Source organism: Trichechus manatus, unplaced genomic scaffold, assembly GCF_000243295.1.
Source record: "Trichechus manatus latirostris isolate Lorelei unplaced genomic scaffold, TriManLat1.0 scaffold00036, whole genome shotgun sequence".
Lineage (NCBI taxonomy): Eukaryota > Metazoa > Chordata > Mammalia > Sirenia > Trichechidae > Trichechus > Trichechus manatus.
This window is the reverse complement of record NW_004443972.1, coordinates 6,804,940-6,823,010: the sequence shown is the minus strand read 5'-3', so window position 1 is coordinate 6,823,010 and position 18,071 is coordinate 6,804,940. Positions and strand designations below refer to the sequence as shown.

Genomic DNA, 18,071 nt, shown 5'->3' with positions numbered 1-18,071 from the left:
GGCTTGCAGAGATTACTGCCACCATCAAGGACTTGAAGGACACAGGGGTGGTAATTCCCACCACATCCCCATTCATCTCGCCTATTTGGCCTGTGCAAAAAACAGATGGATCTTGGAGAATGACAGTGGATTATCATAAACTTAATCAGGTGGTGACTCCAATTGCAGCCACTGTTCCAGATGTGATTTCATTGCTTGAGCAAATTAATACATCTCCTGGTACTGGTATGCAGCTATTGACCTGGCCAATGCCTTTTATTTTTCTATTCTGGTTTTAGAGGAACACCAGAAGCAGTTTACCTTCAGCTGGCAAGGCCAGCAATACACCTTCACTGTCCTACCTCACAGGTATATCAACACTCCAGTTCTATGTCATAATTTAGTCTGTAGGGACCTTGATTGCCTTTCCCTTCCACAAGATCTTATATTGGTCCATTACATTGATGACATTGTGCTCGTTGGACCTAGTAAAGAAGAAACATCAATGACTCTGGACTTACTGGTAAAACATTTGCTTGCTGGAGGGTGGGAAATTAATCTCACAAAAATTCAGGTGCCTTCCACCTCAGAGAAATTTCTAGGAGTCCAGTGGTATGGGGCATGTTGAGATATTCCTTCTAAAGTGAAGGATAAGTTGTTACATCTGGTCCCTCCTACAGCTAAAAAGGAAGCACAATGCCAGGTGGGCCTCTTTGGATTTTAGAGGCAACATATCCCTCATTTGGGTGTGCTAATCCAGCCTATTTATCAAGTGACTCTAAAAGCTACTAGTTTTAAGTGGGTCCCAGAACAAGGGAAGGCTCTGCAACAGGTTCAGGTGGCCATGCAAGTTGCTCTGCCACTTGGACCATATAATCCAGCTGATCCAATGGTGCTTGAAGTGTCAGTGGCTGATAGAAATGCTGTTTGGAACCTTTGGCAGGCCCCTATTGGTGAATCACAGTGCAGACCCTTAGGATTTTGGAGTAAAGCCCTGCCATCCTCTGCAGATAACTACTCTCCTTTGAGAAACACCTTTTGGCTTGTTACTGGGCCTTAGTAGAGACTGAACACTTAACCATAGGCCACCAAGTCACCATGTGGCCTGAGATGCCCATCATGAACTGGGTGTTGTCTGACCCACAGAGTTATAAAATTGGATGCACACAGCAGCACTCCATCATTAAATGGAAGTGGTATATATAAAAGATTGTGTTTAAGCAGGACCTCAAGGCATAAGTAAGTTGCATGAGGAATTGGCCCAAATGCCCATGGTCTCCACCCTGTCACATTACCTTCCATCTCCCAGTCTGCACTTATGGCCTCATGGAGAGTTCCTTATGATTAGTTAACTGAGGAAGAGAAAACTCGTGCCTGGTTTACAGATGGTTCTGCAGAATATGCAGGCACCACTTGAAACTGGACAGTGGCAGCACTGCAGACCATTTCTGGGATCTCCCTAAAGGACCATGGTGAAGGAAAATCTTCCCAATGGGCAGAATTTTGAGCACTGCACCTGGTTGTTCACTTTGCTTTGAAGCAGAAATGGCCATGTGTGCGATTGTATACTGATTTGTGCGCTGTGGCCAATGGTTTGGCTGGATGGTCAGGGATTTGGAAGGAACATGATTAGAAAATTGGTGACAAGGAGGTATGGGGAAAGGGTATGTGGACAGACCTCTCTGAATGGGCCAAAGTGAAGACATTTGTATCTCATGTGGATGCTCACTAAAGGGTGACCGTGGTAGAGAGGATTTTAACAATCATGTGGATCAGATGGTGTGTTCTGTGGAAGTCAGTTATCCTCTTTCCCCAGCCACTCTTGTCATTGTCCAGTGGTCTCATGAACAAAGTGGCCATTGTGGCAGGGATGGAGGTTATGCATGGGCTCAGCAACATGGACTTCCACTCACCAAGGACGACTTGGCTACAACCACTGCTGAGTGCTCAATCTGCCAGCAGCAGAGACCAACACTGAGTCTCCAATATGGCACCATTATTTGAGGTGATCAGCCAGGAACTTGGTGGCAGGTTGATTACATTGGACCACTTTCATCATAGAAAGGGCATTATTTCATTCTTACTAGGATAGATACTTACTTTGAAAATGGATTGGCCTTGCCTGAACGCAATGCCTCTTCCAAAACTACCATTCATGGACTTACAGAATGCCTTATCTACCGTCATGATGTCTCACACAGCATAGCCTTGGATCAAGAGACTCACTTCATTGCAAATGAAGTATGGCAGTGGGCCCATGCTCATGGAATTCACTGGTCTTACCAAGTTCCCCATCATCCTGAAGCAGCTGGCTTGATACAATGTTGGAATGGCCTTCTAAAGACACAATTATGGCACCAGCTAGGTGGCAACACTTTGCAGCAGGCTGTATATGCTCTAAACCAGCATCCAATATATGGCACTCTTTCTCCCATAGCCAGGATCCATGGTTCCAGGAATCAAAAGATGGAGATGGGAGTGGCACTACTCACTATTACCCTTAGTGGCCCACTTTCAAAATTTTTGCTTCCTGTCCCTGCAACCCTATACTCTGCGGGTCTAGAGGTCTTAGTTCCAAAGGGAGAAATGCTCTCACCTGGAGACACAACACAGATTCCATTGAACTGGAAGGTAAAAGTGCCACCTGGTCACTTTGGGCTACTCATGCCTCTGGATCAACAGGCAAAGAAGGGAGTTACCATATTCGCTAGTGTGATTGACCCTGACTACCAAGGGGAAATCAGATTGATGTTGCATAATGAGGTAAAAAAGAGTAGGTCTGCAATAGACGAGGTCCCTTAGGGTGTCTCTTAGTGCTTCCATGCCCTGTGATTAAAGTCGATGGAAAACTACAGTAACCCAATTCCGACATGGCTACTAATGGCCCAGACCCTTTGGAAATGAAGGTTTGTGTCACCCCACCAGGCAAAGAACCATGACCAGATGAGGTGCTTGCTGAGGGTAAAGAGAATACAGGATGGGTGGTGGAAGAAGATAGTTCTAAATACCAGTTATGTCCACATGACCAGTTGCAGAAATGAGGACTGTAATTGTTATGAATATTTCTTCCTTGTATGTACGCATCAAATATATTTGTTTTCTTCACTTATAAAGTATAAGATGTAAATGGAGTTAGTGCATTTTTGGTTGTACACGTTAGTTGTATTATATTAGGCACAAGTAAGACTTTGTAATTGTCTTTATTTAGAGACTGAGCATGATTTAAGGAGATGTGTACAGATGCCAAGCTGACGATGGGTAGACTCTTAAGGTGGTGCATCAGCTAGGCTGGGCTGTGATTCTCAGTGGTTTGTTAGTTATGTAATGATGTAGTTTGTCAGTTATGTAATGATGTAGTTTGTCAATTATGTAATGAAGTAGTCATCCTCCATGACATGATCAGCCAATTGGTTGCAAGGAGAGTTTCTTCTAGGGTGTTGGGTATGGCCTGAATCCCATTTATATATGGAAATTCTGGCAAAGCTCATTCTCTTGCTCTGGATCCTGCATCTGGCTTGTCATCATCTGACATCTGGTCTTCGGACTTGAGCTAGATGCCTGCCGTATTGCCTGCTGATCTTGGAATTTGTCAGCATTTGCAGCCTGTGATTAAGCAGCCTGCTGTCTTACCTGCCAAAATTGATTTGTCAGCCTCCCCAGCCCGTGAGCCAGTGGCCTGCTGTCTGCCCTGCCAATCTTGGGTTCGTCAGGCCCTGCAGCTACATGAATCAGGAGAAGCCTCCAGCCTGATGCCTAATGCATGGATTTGGTACTTGCCAGCTTCTACAACCACATGAGCCATTTCTTTGAGATGAATCTCTCTCTCTCTCTCTATATATATATATATATATACACACACATATACATGCTTCACACTGGTTTTGCTTCTCTAGAGAACACAGCATTAAGACACCCAGCTTTCCAATTTCTTAATGTCTGTTGTGCATCGAAAATAATAGTCATATTGGGAAGAAATGCTTGTTATTGTTCACAGTCCATCCAGCAACAAACCATCTGTCTGAGTTTCCTAGTGCTGCTGTAACAGAAATACTACAAATGGGTGGATTTAAAGAACAGAATTTTTTTCTCACAGTTTAGGAGAATGGAAATCTGAATTCAGGGCAATGACTATAGGGGAAGGCTTTCTTTCTGTCCTCTCTAGGTGAAGATCCTTATCTCAGCTTCTGTAGTCCTGGTGTTCCTCAGTTCCTTGGCAGTCTTCTAGTGGCATCTGTCTTCCCCTAATTTGTGCTTCCTGTCTCTGCATCTATGCTGCTTCTTATAACTCAGAAGTGATTAGGTTTAGGACACACCCTACACTAATACTAACATAACAAAGAAAACCTTATTTACAAACAGGATTATATCCACAGGGATAAGGGTTAGGATTCCAACACATATTTTAGGGGGACACAATTTGTCCAACAAGAGAGACACAGGACTGCAAAGGATGACTTATCTGTGGGACTCTCTTCCTTTCTCTTAAAGTCTTCCCCACTATCAAGTTTCTTTGACCGATGTTTCAGTATTAACCATCTACTCTTTCTGTCCAAAATAGGTAAAATCTCCTTTATCTACTCATTCTCATATATTTAAATTCTTAGCATTTCCTTATCAAATTATGTCACCCAGATACATCCCTTGGTCTTACAGCCTTCAGTTCAAATGGCAATAGTCACTTACTTCAATTATCATATTACTGTTAGTTTATCAACCTTCCTTACTCTGCCTGTCAGAATTAATTCTCTCATCTTTCTCTTTGACAAAGCCAGCAGCTACCTGCCAGCACTTCCTCCTGGCTCAGATAAATTATGTAACTGTAGCATAGATGAATAGGCTGACAGAGTTCAGTATAAGCAAGAGTTCAAGGTGAGGAAACTATGAACACTAACCACCATCCGAAAGTGTGGTTCTGAATGCAACGCCAGGAAGTTCCTTTAGTTTCTCTCTACCAGCCTCTCTGCTCCCTTCCAGGTTCACAGGTAGGAAAGATATTTCAGGTTGGATTCCCCAGTTTATATTCATCTGGGATCTAGAATGGTAAAAGAAATTTTCTTCAGTGACAGCTTGTTACACAGCATGAAGAAGCCATGCTCTGATCTTATGAAACCATGGAAACTCTTCTATCATGTAGAATTAGGAAAATTCCCATTGATTTCACCAATAAGAGATTTGACTGAGTGAAGAATGTAGCCCTGACCCCACTGTGTCTAATGAACATACAAATTGGGATCCCTTCCACCGCCTCTGGAGAAGTTAACTTCTCTATGAATGGAGCCATCAGGAGCCCCAGGGTTTTGCTACTCACAGAAAAAGGAAAGTGTGATTAACAAACTGGCTTTGAATTTCTTTCCATTTGATAACCATATCAAAACCACAGGTGCAGAAGTGAAAAGTAGAAAATGAAGTTATATGTCTAAGTAGGGCACAAGGGTTCCTAATTTGTGGCCCAAAGGAAGTACCCTTGCCTGACTCCTGGGGAGGAGAGACTATGTTTCAGGGAAGCAATCTTACTACACCTATCAGCATGTGGTCACCTTGCCCACGGAAGGTGTTCTAGTGCTTGTCGTTGACCTGATGTGATTTCCTCTGCTAAATAAATAAACACAAAATCCTAGGAAAAGTTATATTGATTTAGGATGCGAACTGCTGACCTTTCGGTTAGCAGCTGGACACTTAACCACTGCACCACCAGAGCCCCATTTTGGGTTGATAGACCCCTTAAAAATCTGAGAAAGCTATAAAATGACACAAGCACCACTTCAGAGGTTCTTGATGTGCATGAATCCCAGGTCAAGATCTCCTAGTCCATAATATTTTGGTATGTTTATTTATAAATAGTTTTATTTATAAATAGAACACATATGTTGGGATACTGCCCTTCCCTCTGCATTCTATAGTCAAAGGAAGAAAACTCTTAAATTGGGAAGGGACAGTTGAGCCTGACACATCCGAAGACTGAGATACCTGAGATACAGAGAGATTTATAATTAATATAACTAAAGTTGAAAAGGCAGCAAATGTTCTGAATGAGGTCCAAAAGTTGGGCTATTATAGGGAAATAGGAATTGCATATGTATATTTGTTAAGGAAAATTGAGTAGAAGATTAATTCTCACAGTGAAAGATAGATGTATGATTTTAAAAAAGATATTAAAGCAAGAAGCAAAACAAGAGTATAAGACCACCAAGCACCATCATCCAAAGTTCTCCCTCCCTTCTTAACCCCCATAAACAAAGCCTTGGTATTTCCTTCTGCCCAGCAGCCAAAATGTGTCAGGGTGGGGGCGGTTCTCTCACAACTCACTCCTGAGTATTCCCAAGTCTGGGAAGATTTTCACTACGCAAGAGGAGGCTGGAGCTTGATAGCTGCTGAGGAACTTCAGAATATCACCTTCATTTGTAGGTATGAGAGAAATTGAAAAGGCAAAGGCCCACAAAATGGAATGAGAGAGAGGGAGAGGTATGCATCTAGACATGACCCCCTGTGCCAGCCAAGAGGTCACTCTGAGTGCCTGGGAAGCAAGGCCTGAATTTTTGTGTGGTACATGAAGATCAGTTAGCCATACCAGGGTCCAACACCCAACTCCCCACCTCCACCACCACCTGATTCTCCAACTATGCCCCATTTGGAGTCTATCAGTGGAAACCTGAAGAAAACCATCAGTTTAACTTTCTCTAGGATTTTGTGTTTGTTCATTTAGCCAAGGAAATCACATCAGGTAAAGGACAAGCAGCCACTTCTTGGAAACCCTGCGGGGCAATTCTACTCCATCCTATAGGGTCGCTAGGTGTAGGAATTGACTCAACAGCAATGGGTTTTGGTTATTGCCCCAAAAAGGAGCACTGTTGGTGCAAAGGTTAAGCACTTGACTGCTAACCGAAATGTTGGTGGTTGGAACCCATCCAGTGGCTCCACAGGAGAAAAACTTGGCAATCTGCTTCTCTAAAGATTACAGTCTAGGAAACCCTATAGGGCAGTTCTACTCTGCCACATGCAGTCATTATAAGCCAGAAATCGACTTGATGACACCCAACTACAACATTACCCCCAAAAAGATTAGAAAGCACTTATACAGGCAGTCTTAGCAAATCCAAAAATCAATTTTATTAACTTGAGTTCTTTCAAACTTCAAAAGAGATAATCAATTAATTGGCAATGTAATGCAAATCTTATCTCAGTAAAGATTTCAAATGAAGAACTGTCACACATGCACACACACAGAAACATACACACCATTTTCTTTTCTCCAGAATTTCTTTCTCTCTGGTATGATAATAATAAAAATAATAGTTATTCTTATTATTACACTTATACCCTACATTTGTTTAGCAGTTTAGAGTTCACAAAGGACTTTTCAGTGTAGGATCTTATTTCATCTTCTCAATGCTCCTCTGAATAAGTATTGTCACCAGAACTTGTGGTTGAGATAGCCAAGGCTTGGAGAGGCTAAGTCACATCTCAGCTAATAATGGAGTCAAAACTTAAACCCAGGCTTAATGAACTCAGGACCAGTGCTCCAAAATTAAAAGCTATGAAAACAACTTGGCTATTATTTAGTATATTAACCTTTTGAGAAGAAAGAATAGAGGGAATTTGGAAGAGGGCTGGGCTTCCTTGAACTCAAGCTCACTGGCTTTAAGCATCTCTCACAGGTAAAACCCTTAGTACCTGTTTTTTTTAAGTTACACATACCACTTTGTTTTTCCTTGAAGGGTGTGGTGAGTGTGTGAGTATGCAAGCACCTTGAAGTCCTTTGGTTATATCTGTTAACACATGTCTATGAACCAAAGAGAAGAAATGGTTCTAACCCATTTCTAGCTCTGACTCTGGCTCATGGGTCCAGGTTTGGGATTGGCTAGGTTAATTCTGCCCCAAGGAAGCTTAGGCCAAGGTAGTTCACAACCAGTTCAGTTTAATGTAGTTGAACAAAGAGTTATGAGATTACTTCTGCATGCTGCGTTTTCTATCAGATTCTGAGGGTATGAAAAATAATAAATCATAAATACTCTTTTCAAGGAACTCAAAGCATGGGAATTGGGTGAGGAGAGGTGGGGGGTGAAGCAGGTGACAGCAGTTCAATTTTTGGATGAATTTCCAATTCTCATTAAAATTTCTCTAGCTCTGAACTAAGAGGTCATATTCATCAGCCTGCAGGCCAAATTTTGTTATAGTGGTTGTTTTCTAGGAGTTTTAGGAAAGCTTAAAAACTAATGATGAATGCTATGAGTCGGAACCAACTCAATGGCACCTAACAACAACAACATCCATTAATCCATCGATTCATCCATCCATCCATTCATTAGTCCATCCATTCATCTATCCATCCTTCTTTCTGTATATCTGCACATCTGTACTTTTGTCCTTCCTTTTTAATGTTTAAGATCATGGATTTTGGAACCAGCCAGGCAGCCAGAGTTCAAATACTGGCTCTGCAACTTAAGATCACTGTGATCTTGGGCAATAACCTAACCCCTTTGAGACTCGATGTCTTCATCTATTTAATGGGTAAAATTAACATCTACCTTTCAGCTTGTGAGGAATAAATTCGATATACATGTAAACACTTTAAAAAAATGATGAAGCTCAATTCTCATCTAAATCTGAGGTTGATAAGTTTTATTATAACTCTGAAATAAAAATAAAGGATAGCTTCTGACTGTCTCCTTCCTCAAACACCAGGGAGCATCTTCAAGTTATGAAAGAACTAAGTTTCCAAACTCAGTAATGTAAGGGAGAATTAGTACTTCTTTCTCCCTCTTGGAAACCCTGGTGGCAAAGTGGTTAAGAGCTACAGCTGCTAACCAAAAGGTCCTGGTGTTCCTTGGAAACAGTATGGGGTGGTTCTACTCTGCCCTGTAGGGTTGCTATGAGTCGGAATCGACTCAAAGGCAGTGGGTTTGGTTTTTTGGTTTGGTTCCCCCTCTTCTATTTCCCCTCGCTCAACTCTCTTGTTGAGTAAATTGACACTACACTGGAAGATTTGAGTGGTTAAGAGCTTGGCTGCTAACCAAAAGTTTGGCAGTTCGAATCCACCAGCTGTTCCTTGGAAACCCTATTGGGCAGTTCTACTCTGTCCTTTAGGGTCGCTACGAGTTGGAATGGACTCGACGGCAACTTTTTTTTTTTTCCCAGTTATAAGGTTGGCAGTTTGAACCCACCCAGCGGTACTGCCGGAAAAAGACCTGTCGATCTGGTCCCGTAAAGATTACAGCCTAGAAAACCCTATGGAAATTTTACTCTGTCACATGGGGTCGCTATGAGTCAAAAATCATTTCAACAGCACCTAACAATGACAACATTAAGAACTTAAGAAAGGCCCAGTAAAGATATTTTAAAAAGCTGACTATCACCACTTACTTGGCTGATTTATTAGTCAATTCCTGAGTTTTGCTTGTTTTCTTTTTTTCCTAGCAAAAATACAAGGAAGACTATGAAAATAAAATCAAAGGCAAATGGAGTGAGACGCCTTGCTTTGAAGTTGCAACTGCCAGAATGAATTCTGACAACATCAGCACAGTAAGTAGGAAAGGATGGCTGCATGTCTTTGGGTGTACCCTTTCCTTCTACGGCTTCTAATCCCCTGTTGCACCGCCAACGTGGTGGCAGAACATTTGAGGCCAGACCCGTCTTCTTGGGGACATGTCCTGGTAAAGAGTTCCTGTTAAAAAAATTCCACAATCTCTTCTTACTTTTGAGAAATATTATTTTAACCAAATTCCATTATTTCTGCCTCTGTTTTCACAGAAACAGTATGGTGAGACCCTCTTATAGTTTAGGTTTCAAAGTTAGTGTGGGTTAAAGGAGTCCTGCCTAAGTCAAAGGGAGCATGGCTTTGAACTTCTTCAAGTGCTGTGTCCTCCCTTGTAGAATTCTTATGCAGTTTGTTCCCCCAGCGGTTCTCCAGTACATTTCATGTCTTACAGAGGAAATACCAGGAAGACTTTGAGAACATAAAGGACCACATCTACTTCATGCAGACCGAAACACCAGAGTACAAAGTCAGTAAACAAGCTGGGATAACGGCCAGCAAGGTATGGGGACAATTATCCTGTTTATCTTGGTTGTTTTAGGGTGGGTGAATTTCTTGTAACTCTTGTGTATAATGAAAAATAATGGGAGCTTTGAGAGGACTTCCAGGGTTGAGACCAGTGGATCCTAGGCATTTGGGTTTCACAGAAGCTGTTGTTGTTAAGTGCCATCAAGTCAGTTCTGACTCATGGCGACTCTGTGTACAACAGAACGAAACACTGCCTGGTCCTGTGCTATCCTCACAATTGCTGTTATGCTTGAGCCTATTGTTGCAGCCACCGTGTCAATCCTTCTCCTTGAGAGTCTTCCTCTTTTTTGCTGACCCTCTACTCTACCAAGCATGATAGCCTTCTCCAGGGATTGGTCCCTCCTGATAACATGTCCAAAGTATATGAGACAAAGTCTCACCATCCTCTCTTCTAATGGGCATTCTGGCTGTATTTCTTCCAAGACAGATTTGTTCTGGCAGTCTTCAGTATATTCAATATTCTTCACTAACACTATAATTCAATGACATCAATTCTTCTTTGGTCTTCCTTATTCATTGTCCAGCTCTCACATGCATATGAGGCCATTGAAAACACCATGGCTTGTGTCAGGCGCACCTTAGTCCTTAAAGTGACATCTTCACTTTTTAACACTTTTAAGATGTCTTCTGTCGTAGATTTGCCCAATGCAATGCATTGTTTGATTTCTTGACTACTGCTTCCATAGGCATTGATTGTGGATCCAAGTAAAATGAAATCCTTGACAACTTCAATATTTTCTCCATTTATTATGATGTTGATTATTGGTCCAGTTGTGAGGATTTTTGTTTTCCTTATGTTGAAGTATAATCCGTACTGAAGGCTGTGGCCTTTAAGAAGAGAGAAATTGAAGGCTGCAGATATATTCAACTCTTTCAAATTTTCTGCAAAGTCACGAAGAAAATGGGGCAGTAGCTGATGGATAAATGTGTAAGCAGGGGATTTTTAAAGATAGGAGACAAAAATACTATGCTTCTATGCTGATGGGAAAACTCCACTACTGAGGCAAACATGGATGATGTAGGATAGAAGAAGAATGACTAGAGTCATGTAATGGTGAAAGGGAAAGAATTCTGGTGCTGAAGAAGAATGGCTGGCTTAGCCACAAGCCCTGACAGTTCATCCACACAACAGGAGAGAGGGCAGAGGAACCCAAATGCAGGTTAGGGGATAGTCAGGTTTGTGGAGTTGCTTTTCAGGTTGTTTCTATTTTTCAAAGAAATATATAATTCCATAAGATAGAAAGATGATCTAGGTCTTCCATTCCTATACAGTGTCCCATGAATCCTTTGTGTAGGCTGTAGGGGTAGTTCATTTGTGTTTCAGTTTTCGATCTTCTGCCTCTGGATATGAAGCTTATCAGCTTTGTTTTCTGAGATTCTTAAATGTCGGTAAATGATCTAGGATTCCTTGAACTCGTCTATATTCTAGGGTTATAGTTTCTGAATAAATGACCTACATCAGGGAGTGTGGTCAGAACCAGTATCAGTTTCTTGTTCTACCCATTGTGGATACACTCTGGGCAGGAGCTTTGGACACCCCCTTACTGTTTCTGCCATAGCTGAAATTCAAGGTGGGAGGGGCTGATGGAAAAGGTGAGGTTGTCACCATGCATCTCACCCCCAGCTCCTTCCTCCTCCTCCAGCCTGCACATTAAATATGCACGTGCTCACACACATGGTCACAGGAGAGGCATTAAGAGGTAGGCTGATGCTTCTAGCTTCCTTTCTTAAATAAGGTTTTGCCAGATAGGCAGCTGGAGGTTAAGAGCCAGGTGAGGATTCTGTAGTAGCAGGTATCTGGGACATGATGTGTTGCATTATTTGTGTATCTCTCTCTCTCTCTTTTTCTGTCACTCTTGATAAATCTCTCTCTCCATGGGGGCAGGGATCATGTGTTATTCTTTCTTGTGTCTGTCCCAGAGGCAGGCATGTGATCGACACCCTATGGATATTTTTGAATGAATGGGAAGAAAAGGTATCCTGGAAATGTACGCAGTTTCTGTGCTTCTGTTATCAGTTACTACCAGTATTTTGTTTATGAAATGTCAAGCTGCCATTTTTCTAAAGAGAAAATGGATTTGTGGAACTATGTAATAATATCTGTAATAGAGATGAGGGCAAAAATAACCTGCAGAGTGGCTTTATCACTTTATTTCACTTCTACAGGTAAAATACAAAGAAGACTATGAAAAGAGTAAAGGAAAAGCAGATTACAATGTACTTCCTGCTACAGAGAACCCACTGCTCAGGCAGCTGAAGGTGGCAGGAAAGGCCCTAAGTGATGTAAGTATATTCTTGTCAAAAAGTGTTTTTAAACCTCAGTGGCAAGAGAGATGAAATTTTTCTCCTTCTAAAATGATGAAATGCCTATATAACTTTGCAAATACTTTAAGGTTATGGTGGAGCATTTTCACTGGGACGATCTAACCACAGGAAAGAATTAGTATCTCTATGTATAATGTTTCTCAATTTTCTCAGGCCTTTATGGGGCAGCTCTACTGTGTCCTGTAGGGTCACTATGAGTCAGAATCGACTCAACGGCAGCTGGTTTGGTTTTTGTTTTTAGTTCAAAGAACAGGGAAATCCTCATTTGCTTATAGGCTCCCAGTGCCTATGCCTCTGATTGAAAGGCCAGGAGAGAGAGAGACGAAGCTGCTTTAGCTTCCTGCTCTGTGTCCTCCAGGCCTGCTGCCAAGAGAAGGACAATGTCCTGTGTTTCACGACTTCTCTCCCCAACTCTGCCATTTTTTACTCAGAGCTTGGCTCCAGAGCTCATCATTTGTAAACAACAGGGCTTAAAAGATAGCTCCCCGAGTCGTCACAGAAATTTCTATTTATGGAATTGTTAAGAGCCTATTTAAGCAATTAGATTTAAAATAGATTAGATAAATGAGAATTGGGCCTGGCATTAAAAGACAATGGTCCAAGACAATTTCAGCTGTATATATATAGTCAACTGATCATATATTCAGTACTGCAAAATATTGAAATATTGGGAAATGTTGGGAAAGCTTAATACACTGTACTCACCTAACCATAAGGGAAAAACTCAACCGATCACATATTAAGTCTCTTTAGGAGATTGTCTTTAGGAAACTGAGTACGTAATCGGTTGAGTTTTTTCCTTATGGTTAGGTTAGTATAAAATTACACTTTCCTAATATTCGAGGATTATATGTAACTGTCTGTGTGGGTTAGTTATCTTTTCTTTGTTCCTTGAATTAAATCAGCAACCTAGAAATATGTGCATGTGATTGGGGAGTGGGATGGGTTTAGTGGCTGATGAGAGGGTGTAAATGGATCTGTCCAGATAGCTCTTCTGGGAAATCAACGCAAGACACCTTCATCTGCTTCCTAAATCAAACATATAAAAGCCTGGGTTCAAATCCACTTTGTTGATAAAAACAGGAATATAAAAACATTAAAACAAGTAACACTGTTTACATTTTCAAACCCCAACACGAAAGGTAACAATGATCTACTTTATCAGTTGTGCATTTAAAACCAATAATTAAAATTTAAAATTAAAACCAATGAAACAGCCTCAGAGTAAAGAGCAAACATTGAAAGAACAGGGAAAATAGACACAGGAGTAGATTTTGAAATACCTCTCAGTAACTGGGTGACAACTGAGATGGCTCCCACCGAATACTAGAACATCAAAGCTTGGTCTAAGGAACACTACAGTCAGTAGCTGCACAAGGCCCATTCTTTTCAAGGACGCAGGGAATAGTCATGAAAACTGATTGCATACAGAAACATAAAGCAAATCTAAAAAAAAAAAACTTATTGTTTATGCTTATTGTTAGAGCTAAAGGTAAATCCCAGCAGAGAAGAACAGTAGATTCATGATTTGAGTCAATCTGGTGTGTACTTTATTTTTGAGGCAAATTGACTGTTAGTGTAATAAGAGATTCTTCCTTGGTAGGAGGGGAAGAGAGAGTGAGTATTTCTCAACTTATACTAAACTTTTATGAAGGTTTGTTTAAAACCAAAAAAACTTGCTTTTGCTGAAAACATTCCTGTCTGTTGCGCACCATCATTGTGGGAAGAGTGCATGAGATGAGGTGGAGAAGGCAGCAATTCAGAACTCCACGTGATCTCTGTAACCAAGGCTTGCTCAGAGATAGCATATTGTTTTTTTAATTTTTTGGAGAACATTAAAACTTAGACTTTACAAGAATTGCTAATGGAAAAGGCTGATAATTCGTGACACCCCAATGTTTGATTGTCAGTTTTTAAGACAGTTGGCAGGCGATCTTTTTTCTTCTTTTGTTTAATGTTGGAATATACAAGTGTTATAATCAGTGTGGGAGTGACAAGAACCTACTTTAATAGATTTTTTCTTTCTTTGACAGAAATTATACAAGGAAAACTATGAAAAGACAAAAGCAAAGAGCATAAATTACTGTGAGACACCCAAATTTCAGGCGGATACAGCTCTGCAAAACTTCAGTAGTGATGTAAGCCGCCCTATGCTCACTCCATCTGCTAATGAAAAGACCCATCATTTCATCAATAATGAAATGAAATATGTTTTGTCTTTTAGAATAAATATAAAGATTCCTACTTAAAGAATATTTTGGGACATTATGTAGGCAGCTTTGAGGATCCATATTATACACATTGCATGAAAGTCACAGCTGAAAACAGAGATGTAAGTTCTAATTCAGTCATTTGATTTTCCAAATAATCCATTTTTAATGTGTAAATACAATGGTCTGATTTCTTCTCCTTATAGAAAAATTACAGAGCTGAATATGAAGAGGACAGAGGCAAAGGCTTCTTCCCCCAGACCATAACTCAAGAATATGAAACAATCAAGAAACTAGATAAATGCAAAGATGTAAGTCTGTAGCATGAACTTCAGTTGTTACTGCCCTCCATAGTATATAGTGGCCAAGATATGTTTAAAATCTGGACACTTTTACAAACAAGCAAGGAAATTGTAAGAAGCAAAATCTATTTGGTAGCAGATGTACTGTTTTTCCTTTTTTTGCATTCATAAGTTTTCAGAGTTAATTCTTGCTTATCTACCAAAAAAAGAGTTATGGGGAATGTGAGGATATGGGAAAAGTTTCTCCTACAGATGTAAAAAAAATAAAGAAAGAAACTGCACTCTTGTTAATAAAAAAATAAATCTTGCATTAACTGTAAGTTTGTTTGTTTTTTTAGCTGGGGGAGGGTTCTGCTTGCTCAGCCTACAGGCCAGCTTGGATTTGACAGATGATACTGCTAAACCAAATTCCTTTTCTCCCCTTCCAGAATATCTACAAAGTCCACCCAGACAAGACAAAATTCACTCAAGTTCCTGACTCTCCTATTTTGATGCAAGCCCAAATCAATTCCAAACAACTGAGTGATGTAAGTTCTGCTAAGTGTCTAGCAAATCCAGTTATGAAGGAGAGGATTTCATAACTCTATACATAAAATCCAATGATTGGTTACACTTATAAAAGAGGTTATGTATGTTTTAGTAAGTTTAACATGTACATATTGGTAGTCACCTAAAATGTTTTTCTATTTGGTTACCTTGCATCTTCTTGGGAGGGTAATGCCTATAATGAAATAATTATATGAAGGAAACTAACATAGCTTAACGCATTGAAGTGTACATGAGTTCTTGAGTCGACAAAACTGGACTTGAATTCTAGTTCTATCAATTATGACCTGGTAGCCTAGACAAATGATTTCACCTTTTATGCCTCATATTTCTCTTATATAATTTGTGGCTGTTTTGAAGATGAAACGAATCCTTAGTACATAGTACACAGCCTGGCACAGAGCATGTATTTAATACATGGGATTTCTCTCTTTCAAATAAACTTTTCAGAAATTGGAGTCTTTGAGACAAGTTTTTTTTTTTTATCATATGAAGTTTTATATATGAATTTCCAAACTTATGTTGGACTAAAAAAAAAAAAAAAAAGTGTAGCTGCAGTAGATTTATGGCCAGAAAGGAAACAAACCATAATGTATGTGAGAGGACACATAACCAGATTTGTTAGGAAAAGTTCTCCAATAAGTGAGCATTGGCAATGAAAAGAAAGAAAGGGCTGTGCTACTCTTCGAATCTATAGGACCAATTTTTATATACATGGAGGGGAAAGAATATGAAAGAGCCACTTCATTCCATTATGGCCCTGCCATGGTGACAGATGTGACAAATGTCCAGCACTCAGGATGTAAATAATGCAAAGTGACTTATCTAAGCTCTGGATCTCTCTTTTGATCCAAACAGCTTTTTCAGATATGTCACAAAATGTAACACACAAGATTTTCTGTGTTTTGAAGCAATACTTCTTCTGAACTGACTGGCGCTCTCTCTTGCTCTCTCTCTCTTTTTCTCTCAGCTAAATTACAAAGCAAAACACGAAAATGAAAAATTCAAGTGCCATATTCCCCCAGATACTCCCGCCTTCATTCAACACAAAGTCAATGCTTATAATCTGAGTGATGTAAGTTTCTTACACTCTATCCCATGTGATATACTGATAACTTCTGCTTTTATTTTTTAATTCCATCATGGAATAATTATTTCAGTGTTAGTAATATTTAATAATAATCTTTCAGTGTTAACACTTGTATCATGTTCCTATGTCCCGACCAATGTAACTGTTTGAATTCACCTTATAAAATGTGTGTATCAGTCTTGTAAGTAGCTTCATACAATTAAACTGTCTTAGTACATTTTAACCAACTCTCGGAATGCCACCATCTTCAAGTAATTGTAAACCTTAATGTTAGACTTTTTAGCCATATATTCATTTATACCATACTCCAATTAATCTTTTTTTCAGAATCTTCTTTTAGACACGATTTTGTTTCATGTATTCTCCAAGCTTTTAATTTCCCTTATTTCACTCAAATGATGCTTATTTCTACATGTAAGAGAACTTGTACTTATGGAGATATAGAGTATTTATTCAAAAGGCATAAGGCTAGGTATCCATTCTTATCTTTCATTTTCTGAACTTAATTTTATGGAAAAGTCAAATTACTCTTGGGGATCTCAATTTCATTAACAAGTCTATAAATGAGTACTAAGATTATCAAACAACAGTAATGATTGTAATGATTCATGAAATGACCTTTGAAAAGGACTTAAACGTCAAATGAAAGTAATGGCTTTATGTCCATAGAAAGTAAGTTAACTGTAGAATATTTTTGCAGCTCTACAGAATATTCAGTATTAGAAATCAAATATTAGTATGATAATTAGAATTAAGTTAGTTCTATGAGATACTCAAATGAAGAGTAGAGAAGCCTGATCATGGAGAATTAGAAGTTTCAGTTTGAGGAAAATTATCTAAAATATGAATATTTTCTCAAACAATAAGAAGGATCTATTTATTTTATAAGGAACTCTGGTGGTGCAGTGGTTAAGCCCTCGGCTGCTAACTGAAAGGTTGGCAGTTCTCTGTGGGAGACAGATGTGGCAGTCTGCTTCCATAAAGATTTATAGCCTTGGAAACGATATGTGGCAGTTATACCCTGTCCTATAGGGTCACTAGGAGTCGGAATTGACTCGATGGTAATGGGTTTTGGTTTTTTTAAAATTTATTTTATATTTTGTTGTTAGTTGCCAGTGAGTCGATTCCAACTCAGGGCAACCCTGTGTGTGCAGAGTAGAACCGCAGTCCATAGGGTTTCCAAGGCTGTGATCTTTTGGAAGTAGATCACAAAGCTTACTTCTGACAGGTTCTGTGTGGGTATGAACTGCCAGCTTTTCAGTTAGTACTCCAGTGCATAACCATTTGTGCTACCAGGGAGCCCTATTTTATATCAAGACACAATATTTCATTGCCCTTTAGCCTTTAAAATGTGATGACATGCATATCACTTTTACTAATTCCTTTGCTACAATCTTCTGTTCAGAATGCTTACAAGGAAGACTGGGAGAAGAGCAAAGCTAAGAAGTTTGACATTAAAGTGGACGCCATTCCCCTGCTGGCAGCCAAAGCCAACAGCAGGAATGTTAGTGATGTGAGTATGCCCAGTGTCCAGGGCAGGGGCCTCAGGGATGCTTCCT

General features: G+C 39.9%; 1 protein-coding gene across 1 annotated transcript in view; it reads left to right on the top strand.

Moving 5' to 3' along the window:
- The window catches only part of NEB (nebulin), a 249,118-nt gene that overhangs the window by 23,607 nt on the left and 207,440 nt on the right, over nt 1-18,071 (top strand). The window contains exons 11-19 of the mRNA XM_004375379.2: nt 9,394-9,498; nt 9,906-10,013; nt 12,206-12,322; nt 14,398-14,502; nt 14,589-14,696; nt 14,781-14,885; nt 15,305-15,403; nt 16,393-16,497; nt 17,918-18,025. Coding sequence (XP_004375436.1) covers nt 9,394-9,498; nt 9,906-10,013; nt 12,206-12,322; nt 14,398-14,502; nt 14,589-14,696; nt 14,781-14,885; nt 15,305-15,403; nt 16,393-16,497; nt 17,918-18,025 — 960 coding nt within the window. The remainder of the gene's footprint in view (nt 1-9,393; nt 9,499-9,905; nt 10,014-12,205; nt 12,323-14,397; nt 14,503-14,588; nt 14,697-14,780; nt 14,886-15,304; nt 15,404-16,392; nt 16,498-17,917; nt 18,026-18,071) is intronic.